The sequence below is a fragment of the Panicum virgatum genome, chromosome 1N (genome assembly GCF_016808335.1).
Source record: "Panicum virgatum strain AP13 chromosome 1N, P.virgatum_v5, whole genome shotgun sequence".
In the NCBI taxonomy this organism is placed as follows: domain Eukaryota; kingdom Viridiplantae; phylum Streptophyta; class Magnoliopsida; order Poales; family Poaceae; genus Panicum; species Panicum virgatum.
In genome coordinates, this window is record NC_053145.1 from 49,349,316 (window position 1) to 49,362,012 (window position 12,697).

The 12,697-nt window shown below is 44.1% G+C and overlaps 2 protein-coding genes across 7 annotated transcripts; one reads left to right on the top strand and one right to left on the bottom strand.

The window, feature by feature from the left end:
* The first annotated feature begins 936 nt into the window (after window positions 1-936).
* LOC120656371 (TNF receptor-associated factor family protein DDB_G0290965-like) lies at window positions 937-6,841 on the top strand. Of its 6 annotated transcripts, XR_005667882.1 has the most exons (7): window positions 937-1,100; window positions 1,482-2,432; window positions 2,857-3,054; window positions 3,861-3,938; window positions 4,737-4,879; window positions 5,592-5,628; window positions 6,524-6,841. XR_005667882.1 is itself a non-coding variant. In XM_039934439.1 (4 exons), exons 2-3 carry the CDS (start codon window positions 1,539-1,541, stop codon window positions 3,016-3,018), a joined length of 1,056 nt encoding a protein of 351 aa, XP_039790373.1. In that variant the 5' UTR covers window positions 937-1,100; window positions 1,482-1,538; the 3' UTR covers window positions 3,019-3,054; window positions 4,737-4,988. The 6 variants fall into 6 exon arrangements, 2 of the variants coding, with proteins under 2 accessions (XP_039790373.1, XP_039790374.1); XR_005667883.1 differs by lacking the exons at window positions 5,592-5,628; window positions 6,524-6,841 and adding an exon at window positions 5,011-5,555; XR_005667881.1 differs by lacking the exons at window positions 5,592-5,628; window positions 6,524-6,841 and having other exon boundaries at window positions 4,737-5,037.
* Window positions 4,924-10,335, bottom strand: LOC120656372 (BAG-associated GRAM protein 1-like). The gene is made up of 16 exons (XM_039934441.1): window positions 9,728-10,335; window positions 9,558-9,633; window positions 8,358-8,486; window positions 8,194-8,240; window positions 7,995-8,115; window positions 7,798-7,914; window positions 7,427-7,456; window positions 7,239-7,338; window positions 6,845-6,951; window positions 6,611-6,754; window positions 6,429-6,533; window positions 6,147-6,293; window positions 6,008-6,061; window positions 5,557-5,617; window positions 5,414-5,475; window positions 4,924-5,065 (listed from the first exon to the last, which is right to left on the bottom strand). The coding sequence occupies exons 1-16, from the start codon at window positions 10,276-10,278 to the stop codon at window positions 4,958-4,960; spliced, it is 1,959 nt and encodes a 652-aa protein (XP_039790375.1). The 5' UTR covers window positions 10,279-10,335; the 3' UTR covers window positions 4,924-4,957.
* Window positions 10,336-12,697: the final 2,362 nt, after the last annotated feature.

The window sequence follows — 12,697 nt, forward strand, 5'->3', positions numbered from 1 at the left end:
GGATTACAAATAACGGACGTGATTAGAACTGAATAAGAGTTACCTTAATCTGCATCTCATACAGCTCTGGCCGCATCCATATCTTGCAAGTAGTTTGTAAGAATCCAATAACATGTTGATGATTCGCTAGTTCACATACCCTCATGTATATCTTCCTACGTTCTAGCAGGTATTCCTTTAAATCTTGCATTGTAATACCTCGAAACAATGTCAAATATTTAAACTCAACTAATTTGGACAACACCATCTCTATCGTACCATCCGCTAATGGATCCAACTTCTTACTGATTACAAGACGTGTCATGATCTCAAGAAATATACTGGATTTTTCTTCGGTCCATGAAAATCCAACAGAATTGGAGGCAGCCATTGCCTTATGCTGCAATAACAGTAAGGTACTGTCATTCTAAGTTTACTATTCTATATTTCACTATCCAAAAACTAAATCTATTCTAATTCATGATTATTTTAGAAACAAGTCTATAATAGTTGAGAAATATTGGTTACCTGCGGTTCGGATCCAAAATCCTGCAGGGCTTCGCCGGTTTTTTTACCTCCCTGACCCCTCCTCTCTCCCTCTCCCCTCTCTGGATCTCGTGGGCAGAAAATGAGGGCGCAGAGGGAAGGGCGGAGTTTTATATTTGAGGAGGGAGCCTGCCGCCCCCCTGCCGGGCGGCAGGGGCCTGCCGCCGACTGGTAGGGCGGTAGGGGGCGGCAGGCTCCCTCCAAGGGCCTCTGCGCAAATTTTTTTTATTTACATATAGGTCCCTACCGCCCACCTACCGGACGGTAGGCCCCCTGCCGGGCGGTAGGGGTACAGACTGTAAAACCTACAACTAAAAATATATTTCTGTAATTTTTTTTTAAATACAAAAATAAAAAAGACACCAAAGATCGCCCCATACGGGCTACACACTGCCGGGCCCGCAGTAGCGTCCCCCGACAAAGCCAGCCCAAATCTAACTGCTTATTAGGCCGCTCCGCTGACGGGCTCGCGGCCTCGCCGGACTCTTCTTCTCCTTTGCTTCCGGCGGATCGCGTCGTGTCGCCTGGCCGCAACCAAAGCTCCCCACGACGACCTACCGTTCTCCTCTCCGGTGGTAAGCGCCGCACCCAACCTCACCCCCACCCCCTGCCTCTGAATCCACCCGGGTGCTACGGTCCTCGAACCGGCGCCGGGGCGTCGCAGCTCTCTTCCTCCCGTTTCCCGTGCCGCGCCGCTGCGTTCAGTTTAGGAGAAGCGTAGCGCTGGCGTTGGTTGCTCATCAGCTCGGGGCATGGAGATCGTTCTGGCCATCGATTCCCTGTTCCTGCTTCCGACTGGATGGCGCCGAACTATCCGAAGATTTCACTCTGGGCCTCCCGCCTATCTGGGGATTGTTTCAATCGTCTTCGTTAGTGGATTGCTCATTGCCCATAGTTTCTTCAGGGTACAAGGATAGATATACTTGTTTCTGATCTGCGTTATTTTCCTTTCCCAGGACACCTTTTTTGTACCAAATTGAAGCATACTGCCCGGAATTTCATTGGGCAAACTCATGAGCACGGCGGAGGAAGACGGCTATAGTTCACGGTGCGACCTGTGCGATACAGAGGTCATACACAGCATGACAGAACTCCTGCTTCGTGGATTGGCCACAGCTTCGGTGGACAGCACCACCGGCGATATATTCAAGAGCGCATCTTCTGTAGCTGGCGCTGTGAAGACCGAGCTAGAAAATTACCTGCTTGTGAGAGCTGAAGCACTTATTCGTGAATCTGTGGATGGAGGAGAAGATCATTCGGATAAATTAATGAAGGCCTCCACCAGGCCGACTGAGTTCCTGTCAGACTTGATCGATGACTTTGTTGCCTCCAAAAGGAACCTGCTGAGCCACGTGTCTGGATTTTTGTCCAGTGAAAGCCGATTGAACAAAATTAACGATTTTATGCAAAAGATGGAGATGGAGAATGTGTGGGCACTGGACGTAAGGAAGGCTACTGCAGAGACTATTCTTGAAAGCATAGACATGAAATGCATTTTCCATTGCCTTGAGAGATTTGTTGAGCAAGATAAGTTAGCTGGCCACAGAAGTCAGTGCAAATTTAGGGTAGTGAACTGCAAAAACGATGGGTGTTCAGCTTCATTTTCTGTTATTCATATTGAGGAGCATGACTCCATATGTCCGTTTAAGCCTCTGCCATGTGATCAGCTGTGCGACCAACATGTTATGCGTTGTGAGATGAACAAACATTGTGCAACAGTTTGCCCTATGAAGCTTATTAATTGCCCTTTTTACCAAGTTGGATGTGAAACAGCCTTTCCACAGGGTAATCTTGATAATCATTGTTCGAAGTTGCTTCAAACCCATATGTTGTATGTTCTCCAAGCAACTACAAGACAGAATGCTACTGTTGATGATATGAATCAACGGTTACAACTCCTTGAGAAGGTTAGTATGATCTTTATTTGACCCTCTGTGTCTAGATTTTTTTTAGGGAAACTGTATCTAGATTTAGACCATGCCGTCCTATAGAAGTTTCAATGAGCGATGATTGTTTAACTCAACGACTGGAAGGAGTAACTAACTGAGGAACCGGTAAAAGAGTAAACATGGTTTATTAGAAGGAAATTGTGTGCATATGCTCTAGTAGTGTGTGCTAGAGTAGCTTAGTCAAGTTATCAATGGTCTGGAGTAAGGGATATCTTCTACACCAAGTTGTAATTGTTGAATCCTACTGGCGCTTGCAGACGGTAGTATCATTAAATGATTTCAGAAGAAATGATGGTAATTATTTGTAAGGGAAATGTGTGACTCCTGTTTTACAGTTTTCAAAACAAAAATATGGCTTAATTCTTCTTGAATATTATTGCAGGCTCAGTCACTTAACGAAATGTCTGGGGCTTTAGATGCCAGGTCCCTCACTCTGATAATAAAGGAGCAAGAAGCAAAGATCAAAAAACTCGAGCGTGATATCAAAACACAAGAGGCAAAGATGAAGAGGCTTGAGAATGAGTTTAGGTCAAGGAATGCATGATAGTTGCCATAATTCCATATGCATTAGACAAACCAGGTTGGCATACTTTAGGACCTGTGAATAATCACTAGCATTACTACCATACAGTTTACCATCATGTTTTCTTTTTTTCATGTACAAACCACATAGAACTGTAGGGTTTAGAAGTATCAGCCTCTCTTGGCTTATCTTTTTAATTCGATGTAATTGACATGATCTTTTCTGTCTTACATAGTCAATACTTGGATTATTGGAGGATTAGTTTGTATTAGAATCATCTGCCTCCTTGTTGGTTTTGTCCCAAGTTGGGGTATATGGTATGATATTCATGTGCTTTATCCTAATTTAAAAGAACAGAACAACAGGATGGTCATTCATGATGAACTTCTAGTTTAAGCAAAGCAACACATAGTTCTTGTTGCGTGTAATAAGTGAGAGGTTCAGAACTTGTCAGTTGTGACATATATAATCATTGCCTTTCTGTGAAAATATTTATGTGATTCTAATACAAACTAATCCTCCAATAATCCAAGTATTGACTATGTGTAGTATACTCTGCAAAATACAAAAATGTGAATCACTGGAGAGTGGAGAGAGATCTGTTAAACATGTAGGATTATGCCTAGGTGGGCCCTACTTGTCAGGCCGGCCGCACCAGGTCATGTCTTGCACCTGCCATGCGCCTGTAGGTTGATTGGCGGCAGGGAATCCTACGACGGTACTGTTCCATAAACCAACCTAGGGTTCCCAGCCTATATGTGCCTTTCTACTAATCAATCTATTATCGATGGCCTACTTTCAAGATCTTTTGCCTAGGGCACAACCACGCAAGTATATCATGTATCAGTTATATGTCAATGCAGGGTAGATCTTGTGAAGATGCTAGGATGGTATTGGTCTAAAAAATGGTCATTTAGCTGCCTTGGTTGCATTCTGTGCTGGTATGTGTGATTCCTCACTCACTACATCTTTCTGGAACTATTGTTGTGCACTTGTGCTTCTAGCATCCTAAGCTGCTCCTTATAACAGAAGTTCTTTGACTTGTCTTGCCAATCCCTTGGGTTAACTAAGATTTTTAGTTGAGAATTTTACATTGCATGATGCAGCTCCCAGTTGATTTAGGCACTGAAGGAAGTTGTGATTAAAAATTGCACTTGCATTACATTTCAACGAAGTAACAAAAACAATTGTTGTCCTGTTCCTATCTGATTTGATAAGCATCCACCTTGTCACAGTTATAATATTATCCTTGACAAATGAAAATTTGTCACGAATAATTAGTATAACATTTCTAGCCACAAACATTTAATTGCAGAATATAGCTCACACATTTTCTTCAGGTTATTTTGTACACAGGAATTTTCCAATTTTAGTATAGTTTGTGTTAAAAAAACTGATTGACCCATTTAAAAAAAGGGGGAACTGACTGACAAATTGCCAGCAACTGATTGATATCAATGAATGAGAGATTTCTGATCTCTGTATTCTTTTCTGAGAACCTTACTTTATATGAACTGGTTAAAGATCTATTAACTTGCACTAAGTACTGCTGTAAGTGAATTTGCACCAGTCCTTCCAGAAGTTTGGACTTCCATTTCTCTTTTGAAGCTTGTACCTGTAAAATGTAATACATACAAATATACCTATTTTGTTCGAAATGAAACAATAAACTAGGTCACTACTATGATTAATTTGTTAATGTACTGAATCGTGCATCATACTGATTTGCTACTTTGCAGGAATATTCCCTGATCTGAAGCCTCTTGTTTGTGTGGATGCGATTCCATGGGTGGCCTTCCACCACAGCTTTTCTTGGATGTCTCCGCAACGTCATTGTTGGCTTGGCTGTTTTCCAGCTTTGGCATATGATCACAAGCACCCTGTAAAATCTTGCAAACTTGTTTGCACTGCACTTGTAAATGCGCATGGCACTCTCTATGTGATTTTCATATGCATGTTTTCACGGTGAAGATGCCATCACAATCTCATCACTGTCATGGATATTTGATTCAGATTTGAGGAAATAATCACAAGCAGCCTCCAAAATCTTGCAAACTTCTCTCCTGTACTGCACCGGCATACCAGATCATGTCAAGAACAAACTATCAAATGGTGTTTTTTTTAAAAAAGATCAGTACTGGTTTCTTTATTTAATCTTACATGATTTTAACAATCATCATAGCTAGATGGTTGTGTGGTGTGGAGAAATTTTGAGTCATATCATATTCATGTCAGATTCCTAATTTGACAGTAGTAAAGAATGAAAACCAAATTGGTCCAAGAAATTAGAATTCTAAAATCTAAATTGTTGTCCTTCCATTTTCTTGTTTTACGGAGCTGTGAAATATCAGTGAACCCTCATGTTGACAGTAGATGTTCTTTAGCTAGGAGACATATCAAGGGTGGTGTTGCGTACCTCATCAGTTGCTCCAGATTTTATTCTGGATTGTAATATGCACCATTTCTTCATGTTTACCCCTATTATGTGCACAAAAATAGTGCATATTATCGGAAATATGTTCTGCTGAATAGATTTTATGGAAGTACAGTTCAACTTACCGATCTTTATATTTATTTGACATGTTGAACTGGAGGTTGTTAATGACCACCTGCAGTGGATCTGTAAGAAAGGTATCAGCCAAAATCCCCCCCACTGAAGTTATTTACATTACACTAGCAAGACCAAATAACCTGCAGCTTTGTATGTAAACGAAGTGGTTAAACTTGTTCTGTTAACTAGCATTACCACCTACTGTGATAAATATGAGCATGTTACTATATTAATTCAATAAGAGTATTAGATTTTACTTATAAATGTGAAACATTAACTGAAGAAAGACATAGAATGTAGAGCAGTGCTATTAAATATTAAATTATTTCCAGAACACAAGTTGCTGAATCTCACAGAACTAGTGCTCTGCAGATGAATATCCTTCAAATGGTTTAGATATTCAGTTTCAACTATTATTTTTTTTAAGAATGTACTATATCAGAATTACATGACAAATACCTCAAAGTAAGAACCAAAAGGAACATCATGTGCCTGGTGCTTCGTCTCATATATCTGAAATCAGATAAATGCACATTATTTTACTGATGGAAGAACTCAGAAAAATTGCAATGATATATGTGTTCTAAGTTATTGTTACCAAGTTTCTCTTATCCTTTGAGAAAGAAGCATGCTGCCATTCTGTCACCGCGGTGTCTGGAGGACACAAAGGACTGTGGCATTGTGACCTGAACGTTACTTCACGAACCCTGCCACCGTACTCTTCTGAGGCACACCACTTGCTCAGCTGAAGTAAAATCCAAATATTTATCTATTAAATTACCTTGGTCATTGCTGTCCGCAGTCAAATGAGTAGCAGGTTGAAGAAATTAACATTAACAAATGCTAGAACATGTAAATAGTGCAACTGACAAATAGGCACCTTCAAGTCTGTATCTTTTCTTGCATCTCGGTATTGCTGGAAAAACATTGAATTGTCACCCAATATTGTACTGAAAAACTTCTCCGTTGTACCAGGGAAGAACTTCTGCTAGATACGTCATATGAGAATTATGAAATGGATTATACATCAGAGGAATTGGCCAAACAAAGTGGGATTCTCACACTGGTTACATCTGCAAGAACATGTTCGTTGATGAAAGGCTGCAATGTTGACTTCTCAATGTTTTTTTCTGGTGTCTTTATGCTGTCTGTCTTGCTACCGAGTACGCTGTTACTTTCGTTTTGAAGAAGTACATGTGCTCTCACCTGCTTGTGAGATAACAAGCATAACATCAGGTTATTTCCACAAGACGAAATGGAAAGATACTGGATAAAGCTGCAACACTTTCTAAATACCTGTTTTTCAGCTTCCAAGGTTGCTTCATAACTTTGTAATGCGGTCTCTAGAGCTCTAAATGTACGGTTTCTACTCCAGAATGATGCGAAGGTATACCTAATCCTTCCTGAAAATTTAGGCACATGCTCAACCGAAAGATACTCTTGATAGTTTTCCAGCATGGAAGCTGAAAAAACATGACACATATGTTATATCTAGGAGGTATTGAGATGTTGCTGTGTCTGCTACTGGTTTATTTGTACAGGACTACAGGAGTACTTCATCTTGAAAATGGTACAACCAAGATCTCTGGTTGAATTTTTCAGAAATCTGACCGAATCCATAAGGCCTACCTTTCCAATTGGGTGTGTGTTTGTATAACTTATTAAGATTGTGCCATGAAAGATGATTTACCATTTTGACTGCATGAACGAGGTGTTCCATGTCCACCTGCACCAGCATTAAGAAAAATAGTAATGGCTGGGTTGATAAGAGAATGCTGGCTTCTTTTTATCTGCAGGATAAATTTGTTTGTATGTCAGATCTTTCAACCAAAAGAAAGCAGAGAATAAAGCCAGAAAAGGGCTACATGGGTTGCCTACCTCGTCTATGTCCTGTAATGGAATAATCACCTGAAAAATGCAAATATTGGAGAATGAACTCATGAAAAACCACTCTAAAATTTCTTGTCACCAATTTCATACTGTTATCTATTGGTTTTGGTACCTTATTTGTGCCATAACAACTAAACTTTTACATATTTTCTGAGCCAGATGAGATGAAACTATGATTTGCCTTGCTCATCATTTACAGCTCTTAATCTGAAAAATCATTTACAACTGTCCAAGGACCATTTTTGGATTGAAGAAATCTCAAAAGAGCCTAATGCATATTTCATCTTCAATCAGTTTATGACTAAGTATCGAGTATCTACTAAGAACTTGGCAGGAACAATTTCAGAAGATTCGCTTACATTCAATTGTTTGGAGAATACGTTAGAGCGGAAGCACAGATGCCATTGAGAGATGTACATACGGCCATGGTACAAGAGACACCTCTCCAGAGCACAGGAGTAACTTTGGTGAACAATCTACAAGCATAAGGATAAATCGGGTGTGTCAAAATTATTGCATGTTTGCATACGACATTATAATTGTCAAGAATAAGTACTTCATCATGAGGAAGTTTATATATGGTTTGCAGAGGACCAATGCCTTCAATCATCTCTCGGTGTTGCTTCTTCAGTATCATCTTTCTTGGGGACTCAGCTCCAGTAAATTCTTCAAAGGAGCTGGAAAATACAATTAAATGGGGATGATGTTTACATTCAGAAACACTGCTCCAGTCATTCCAAAACAAACAAGGTTACCTATCAGAATCTGGGAATGCTTTAGTTGAACGAAGACGCAAGCAGATCTGCAACCAGATGTTTTTGGCATTGTAAATACATGCTGAAATTCAATTGAATTATTAAGATGGTGGCAAATGTAACAAAGCACTCAACCGCAAAGCTTTCATAGAGTCATGTCTTACCTGACCAAATTTGCTGTCCAGTTCATACCAACTAGCCCCAGTTTCGTCTTCACTGAGAACAGCTATAGTTACAGATCCAATAACTTTGCATTTGCATGCAGTATCCCAATCATATATAGTTATGGTTACCTATGCAGAAAGTAACAAGACGTCCCATTTAATTAGTCTTTACGATTCTGGCATCAAATATTTAGAAAAAAAGGACATTCGTTTTCGATGTTCTCAACTTTGTTTTTTTTTTATGAAAGCCAGATGCTCCCAATTTTCCATTCAGTATTTTGGGCCTAGCTGTGGGGTGGGGATAGGAAACATTCTGAACCACATGAAGTAAATTGTAGTTTACCCTTGTAATTTCGTTAAATTCATACAATTTATTCCATGTTAATCTTACTTGAATATTAATCATTGGCAGGTCACGTCGATATTATCCTGATGAGACAAGAAACGTGCCTTCAGAGAAGCGCTATGATGCTGCATCTGCGCAGCAATGCACGCCCTGTACTCCCAAGCTCATTATGCTGCTCGCTGATGCTACTTTATATAACTTTCTGCTGGGTGTTGGTCACTACTTAAATCGTGATTTGGAGCTTAGTTTACTCAGTGCCCATAAGGACCACTACTTGTAGTGGGGTTGGGGTGGTATGAGCTGGGGAGGAAAAAAATTCTGCAACATGATCATGACGCAGCAAAGCGCCGCCTTTTGAATTTTTTCATGTACTTGGAATCTAAATTCTCAAAGTTCAGCAGCAAAAGGAAGCGATTTTCTCTGTTCTTGGAAGGTTCTAAGCAAGTCTGCAGGGACTAAGAGGGCTGACAATATAGTAGACTACTACAGTGGCAAAGCAATAGTTTTGTATCCGAACAAGGCTGGCGTACACCCTGGTCCATCTCTAACGGAGTTGCTGTTCTCTCACGCTTTTGGGGCAGACGGGCAGTGTGGATGAATGGCTTGGTTAACTCGTGTTGAGGCATCCATCATTTTGTTGGGAACCTGACATGTTCATGTTCATGATTGAACTGAGAGTCTCGGTGGCTGCAGACTCGAACGACGACTGCTTGTGTTGGGAGTACTGCAGGGTTGGCCGGTGAATGGAAATGGAAGTGAAGTGATCGATGGGTACAGTGGCTGTCACGTGGCCAGCAGTCACAGCACTTCGAAATTTCAAATGCAGCAGTGAGGAAGCTGGTGTTTGCTGTTACCTCTACAGGGAGTTGATCGACCAGGAAGTTGAACTCCTCTCCCCACAGAGGGTTTCTCGGGCTGGGCACCATGGAACTGCAGGATGCAGGAAGCCACCCTCACTCTTCGTTCAGAATCATTCAACGAGCTCAGCAACGATGATGCAAAAGATGGAGGGAGCGCCACGCACCTGAAGCGCTTCTGCTCGCCGCAGGAGATGACGGCGAAGGGATCGGAGCTGCCGTCCAAGTTGGCGCCGATCAGGTACTTGGCAGAGAGCAGCTCCAGCTGACAGCCCACAGACGAACACGTCAAGAACAACAGGTGCGTTGCAAATGCAATCGGCACATCGATCAGAGTTGCCAATGGGGTCGATCGAGATGGGTGTCTCTGCAATGCTGTGGATAAACTCGGAGCGGCAGTTACCTTGATGACGTAGCCGCCGGCGCCCGGGGCGCAAGAGATTTCGGAGAGCGGCGCTTTGCCCCTGGCGCCGCTCCGGCCGCGCCGCCCGGCATCACGGTGGCAGGCTGCGGCCGCAGAGGGATGCGATGAGGAGGAGCCTGGCGAGTTGCTTCTGCCGCCGTCGCCGCCGGCCGTGGCCTTGGTGGCGTGCTGTTCCGACGTCAGGAGGAAGAGGACGAGCGCGGCGATCAGCAGCGCCGTGGCGGAGATGGCGACCTCGGCCTCCCACAGCGACGGCAGGAGGAGGCCCAGCGCCCACGACAGGCACTGCCCCATCGCCACCACCCGGACCGGGCGCGAGAGCTCCGCCGATCCCTCGCGCGCGCGGCCGGGACGAGCCGAGGCTGCTGGTCGACGTCGATCGCTGGCACACGAAGCGCGCGCGACGGTGAGTTCTGGGAAACGGAGAGCGCAGGGAAGCCTGCCACGGCCGGTGCGCCGGGGCATTTAAAACGAGCCGGGCGCGGGCTCGTCGGTGGGAGAGCGAGCGCACGCAAGGCCGGCTGGCGCCGGCGGGGAGCCGAAAGCCAAAATGATTAGCAGGTAGGTGTGGTTTGGCTGGGAAACGGCGCGCTCCATGGCGTGCACTCCCTAGGCCAATTTTCAACTGGACGCGGGTTGTGCTGTGCACGTCGAGAATGTATATGATGCAAACCGCAAACTTCGTGAAAACCCGTGCAAACCAGAGTAAAAAAGTCGTCTAAATTTACCAAAACAATCACACATGTAGATGATATGATGATACACAACCTTGTAAAATATCTTGTCCAAACTCAACTTCATCTGTGAGATATAAAAATAACAAATTTCTAACAAATCATCTGGACAGCTTTCTGGCTTGAAATTTGTTATTTTTATATCTCACAAAGGAAGTCGAGTTTGGACAAGATATTTTACAATATTGTGTATCATCATATCATCTACATGTGTGATTTTTTGGTGAATTTAGACGACTTTTTTTGCCGTGGTTTGCACGGATTTTCACGAAGTTGTGGTTTGCACTAGATATGTTCCCGTGCACGTCAGGTTCTCGCCTACGAGAAGTAGAAGAGGGGGAGCTGGTTGAACACGTGTCAGTCATGTTTATTCAGTTTCTATCTCCTAAAAAAATGTATTCGAGTGTCCGTTAGAGGTATGAATGTATGATGAAGACCTTCTTTTTTTAAGCACGGTACACGCAGACACTCATATTTCAAAGATATAAAAAGTGATTTATGTACTCATATTTCAGAGAAATAAAGATGACGATTCATGTGACGAGATATTGGACAGCGACTAACTCTATTGTTGCATACACAGCCATACGCCCTACGGTGGAATTTGGTCGATGCTAGTGGGCGTGTGAGTCAATTCGGAGCAACAAATAAAGCAAGTCTCAAAGCAACTAAAGCTCTCGCGGCAAACTGCTAGTGCTAGCTGCCGTGACACTAAACTAGGCGCTTCGCATCAGCTCGCCTGCTTAACATATTGGCCGGTAAAGGAGAGAACGTACTCCCACTACTCAATGAGACCCCAAATCCAATGATTAGCCAGGCTTACGATGGTGACTAGGCATCAAAGCTTACCACTTTCGAATTGATAGTCTGATGCACCAGTGCTGACTAGAGTGAAGTTGGATGATGGAGAAGATGATACCGTCTTGCTCTCGGACGTGGCTTGCGAGTTGTAAAGGATGGTGGCGGCGGGTGAAGGGAGGAGGACGAGAAAGAAAATTGAAGCGCCGTACGCTTTCGTAGAATCCAGTCGTTTCCCCCGGCTCCGGCCCGGCAATCATGAGATTCAGCACCGCACCAACTCCTCCCCCCCCCCCTTGATTGCCCGGGGTTTGCCCGTGTAACTCCCTCCGATCGTCTGCTCAAAAAAAAAAACTCCCTCCGATCGTCAGCATCCGTCACCACCGGCAGACGCTCGCGACCGGTCCGAACCAAAGAAAAAAAACATCCCGGCTCGACCGGCCCGCTCGGGCCCATGCGTTCTTGCTACTCCGGCAGCGCCCCGCCCATATGCGGCCCGCGTTCCCCTGCAGACTTGAGCTGCAGCCTGCAGGCATGGCTGCATCTCAGAGCAGCAGCCGGCGCTGACGAAGTTTTGAAGGATTAGACCAAATCTGCCGGACTAGTCTGAGTGCGCTCGCGTCGAGGGGCGGCGGGGCGGGTCGAGAGGTGGCCGCGCACACGACCGTCCGCTTCGCGGCGGCTGGTGTTTCCTGCTTGGCGATTGCGGGACGAGGCCGCCGCACCGGTAACGTACCTCGTACAGCCCCGCGCCCACACCGCACACGAGGTAGACGCTGCGCCGTCGCCGCGCTGACCGCCCACTCCAGCTGCGTGCTTGTCATTTTGTTACCTAGTTCAGATGCCACGTACACTATTTCCGGTCGCGTTTGCCGTGGAGGATGTCGAAAGATGTTACTCAGCACTAACAAAGGTAAAAGGTCATGAGAAGCAAGTGACATCAAGGTGGTCGTGCGGAGTGGTTATCGGGCATGACTAGAAATCATGTGGGCTCTGCCCGCGCGCAGGTTCGAATCCTGCCGACCTCGTTTTTCTTTGTTTGCATAATCTTCATGAAAACCTCTTGCAGTCAACCAGATTTTTTGGGTTTATAAACAAACTTCACGAAGAAAGAACCGCTTCCATCCAACAGTCCACCCTCGCCGTCCTCGTCCTCTTCTCCATCAACTTTCAGTTTCAAC

What these genes read in the sequence shown, in the direction of transcription:
- LOC120656372 (XM_039934441.1), bottom strand. Translation starts at nt 10,278, where the DNA reads ATGGGGCAGTGCCTGTCGTGGGCGCTGGGCCTCCTCCTGCCGTCGCTG. An exon ending in CTTTTGGTTCTTACTTTGAG is followed by an intron (nt 5,618 to 6,007) that starts GTATTTGTCATG and finishes CCTTTCTTACAG; the next exon opens with ATCCACTGCAGGTGGTCATT. An exon ending in AATCTGGAGCAACTGATGAG is followed by an intron (nt 5,066 to 5,413) that starts GTACGCAACACC and finishes ATGCCGGTGCAG; the next exon opens with TACAGGAGAGAAGTTTGCAA.
- LOC120656371 (XM_039934439.1), top strand. Translation starts at nt 1,539, where the DNA reads ATGAGCACGGCGGAGGAAGACGGCTATAGTTCACGGTGCGACCTGTGC. An exon ending in GGTTACAACTCCTTGAGAAG is followed by an intron (nt 2,433 to 2,856) that starts GTTAGTATGATC and finishes ATATTATTGCAG; the next exon opens with GCTCAGTCACTTAACGAAAT.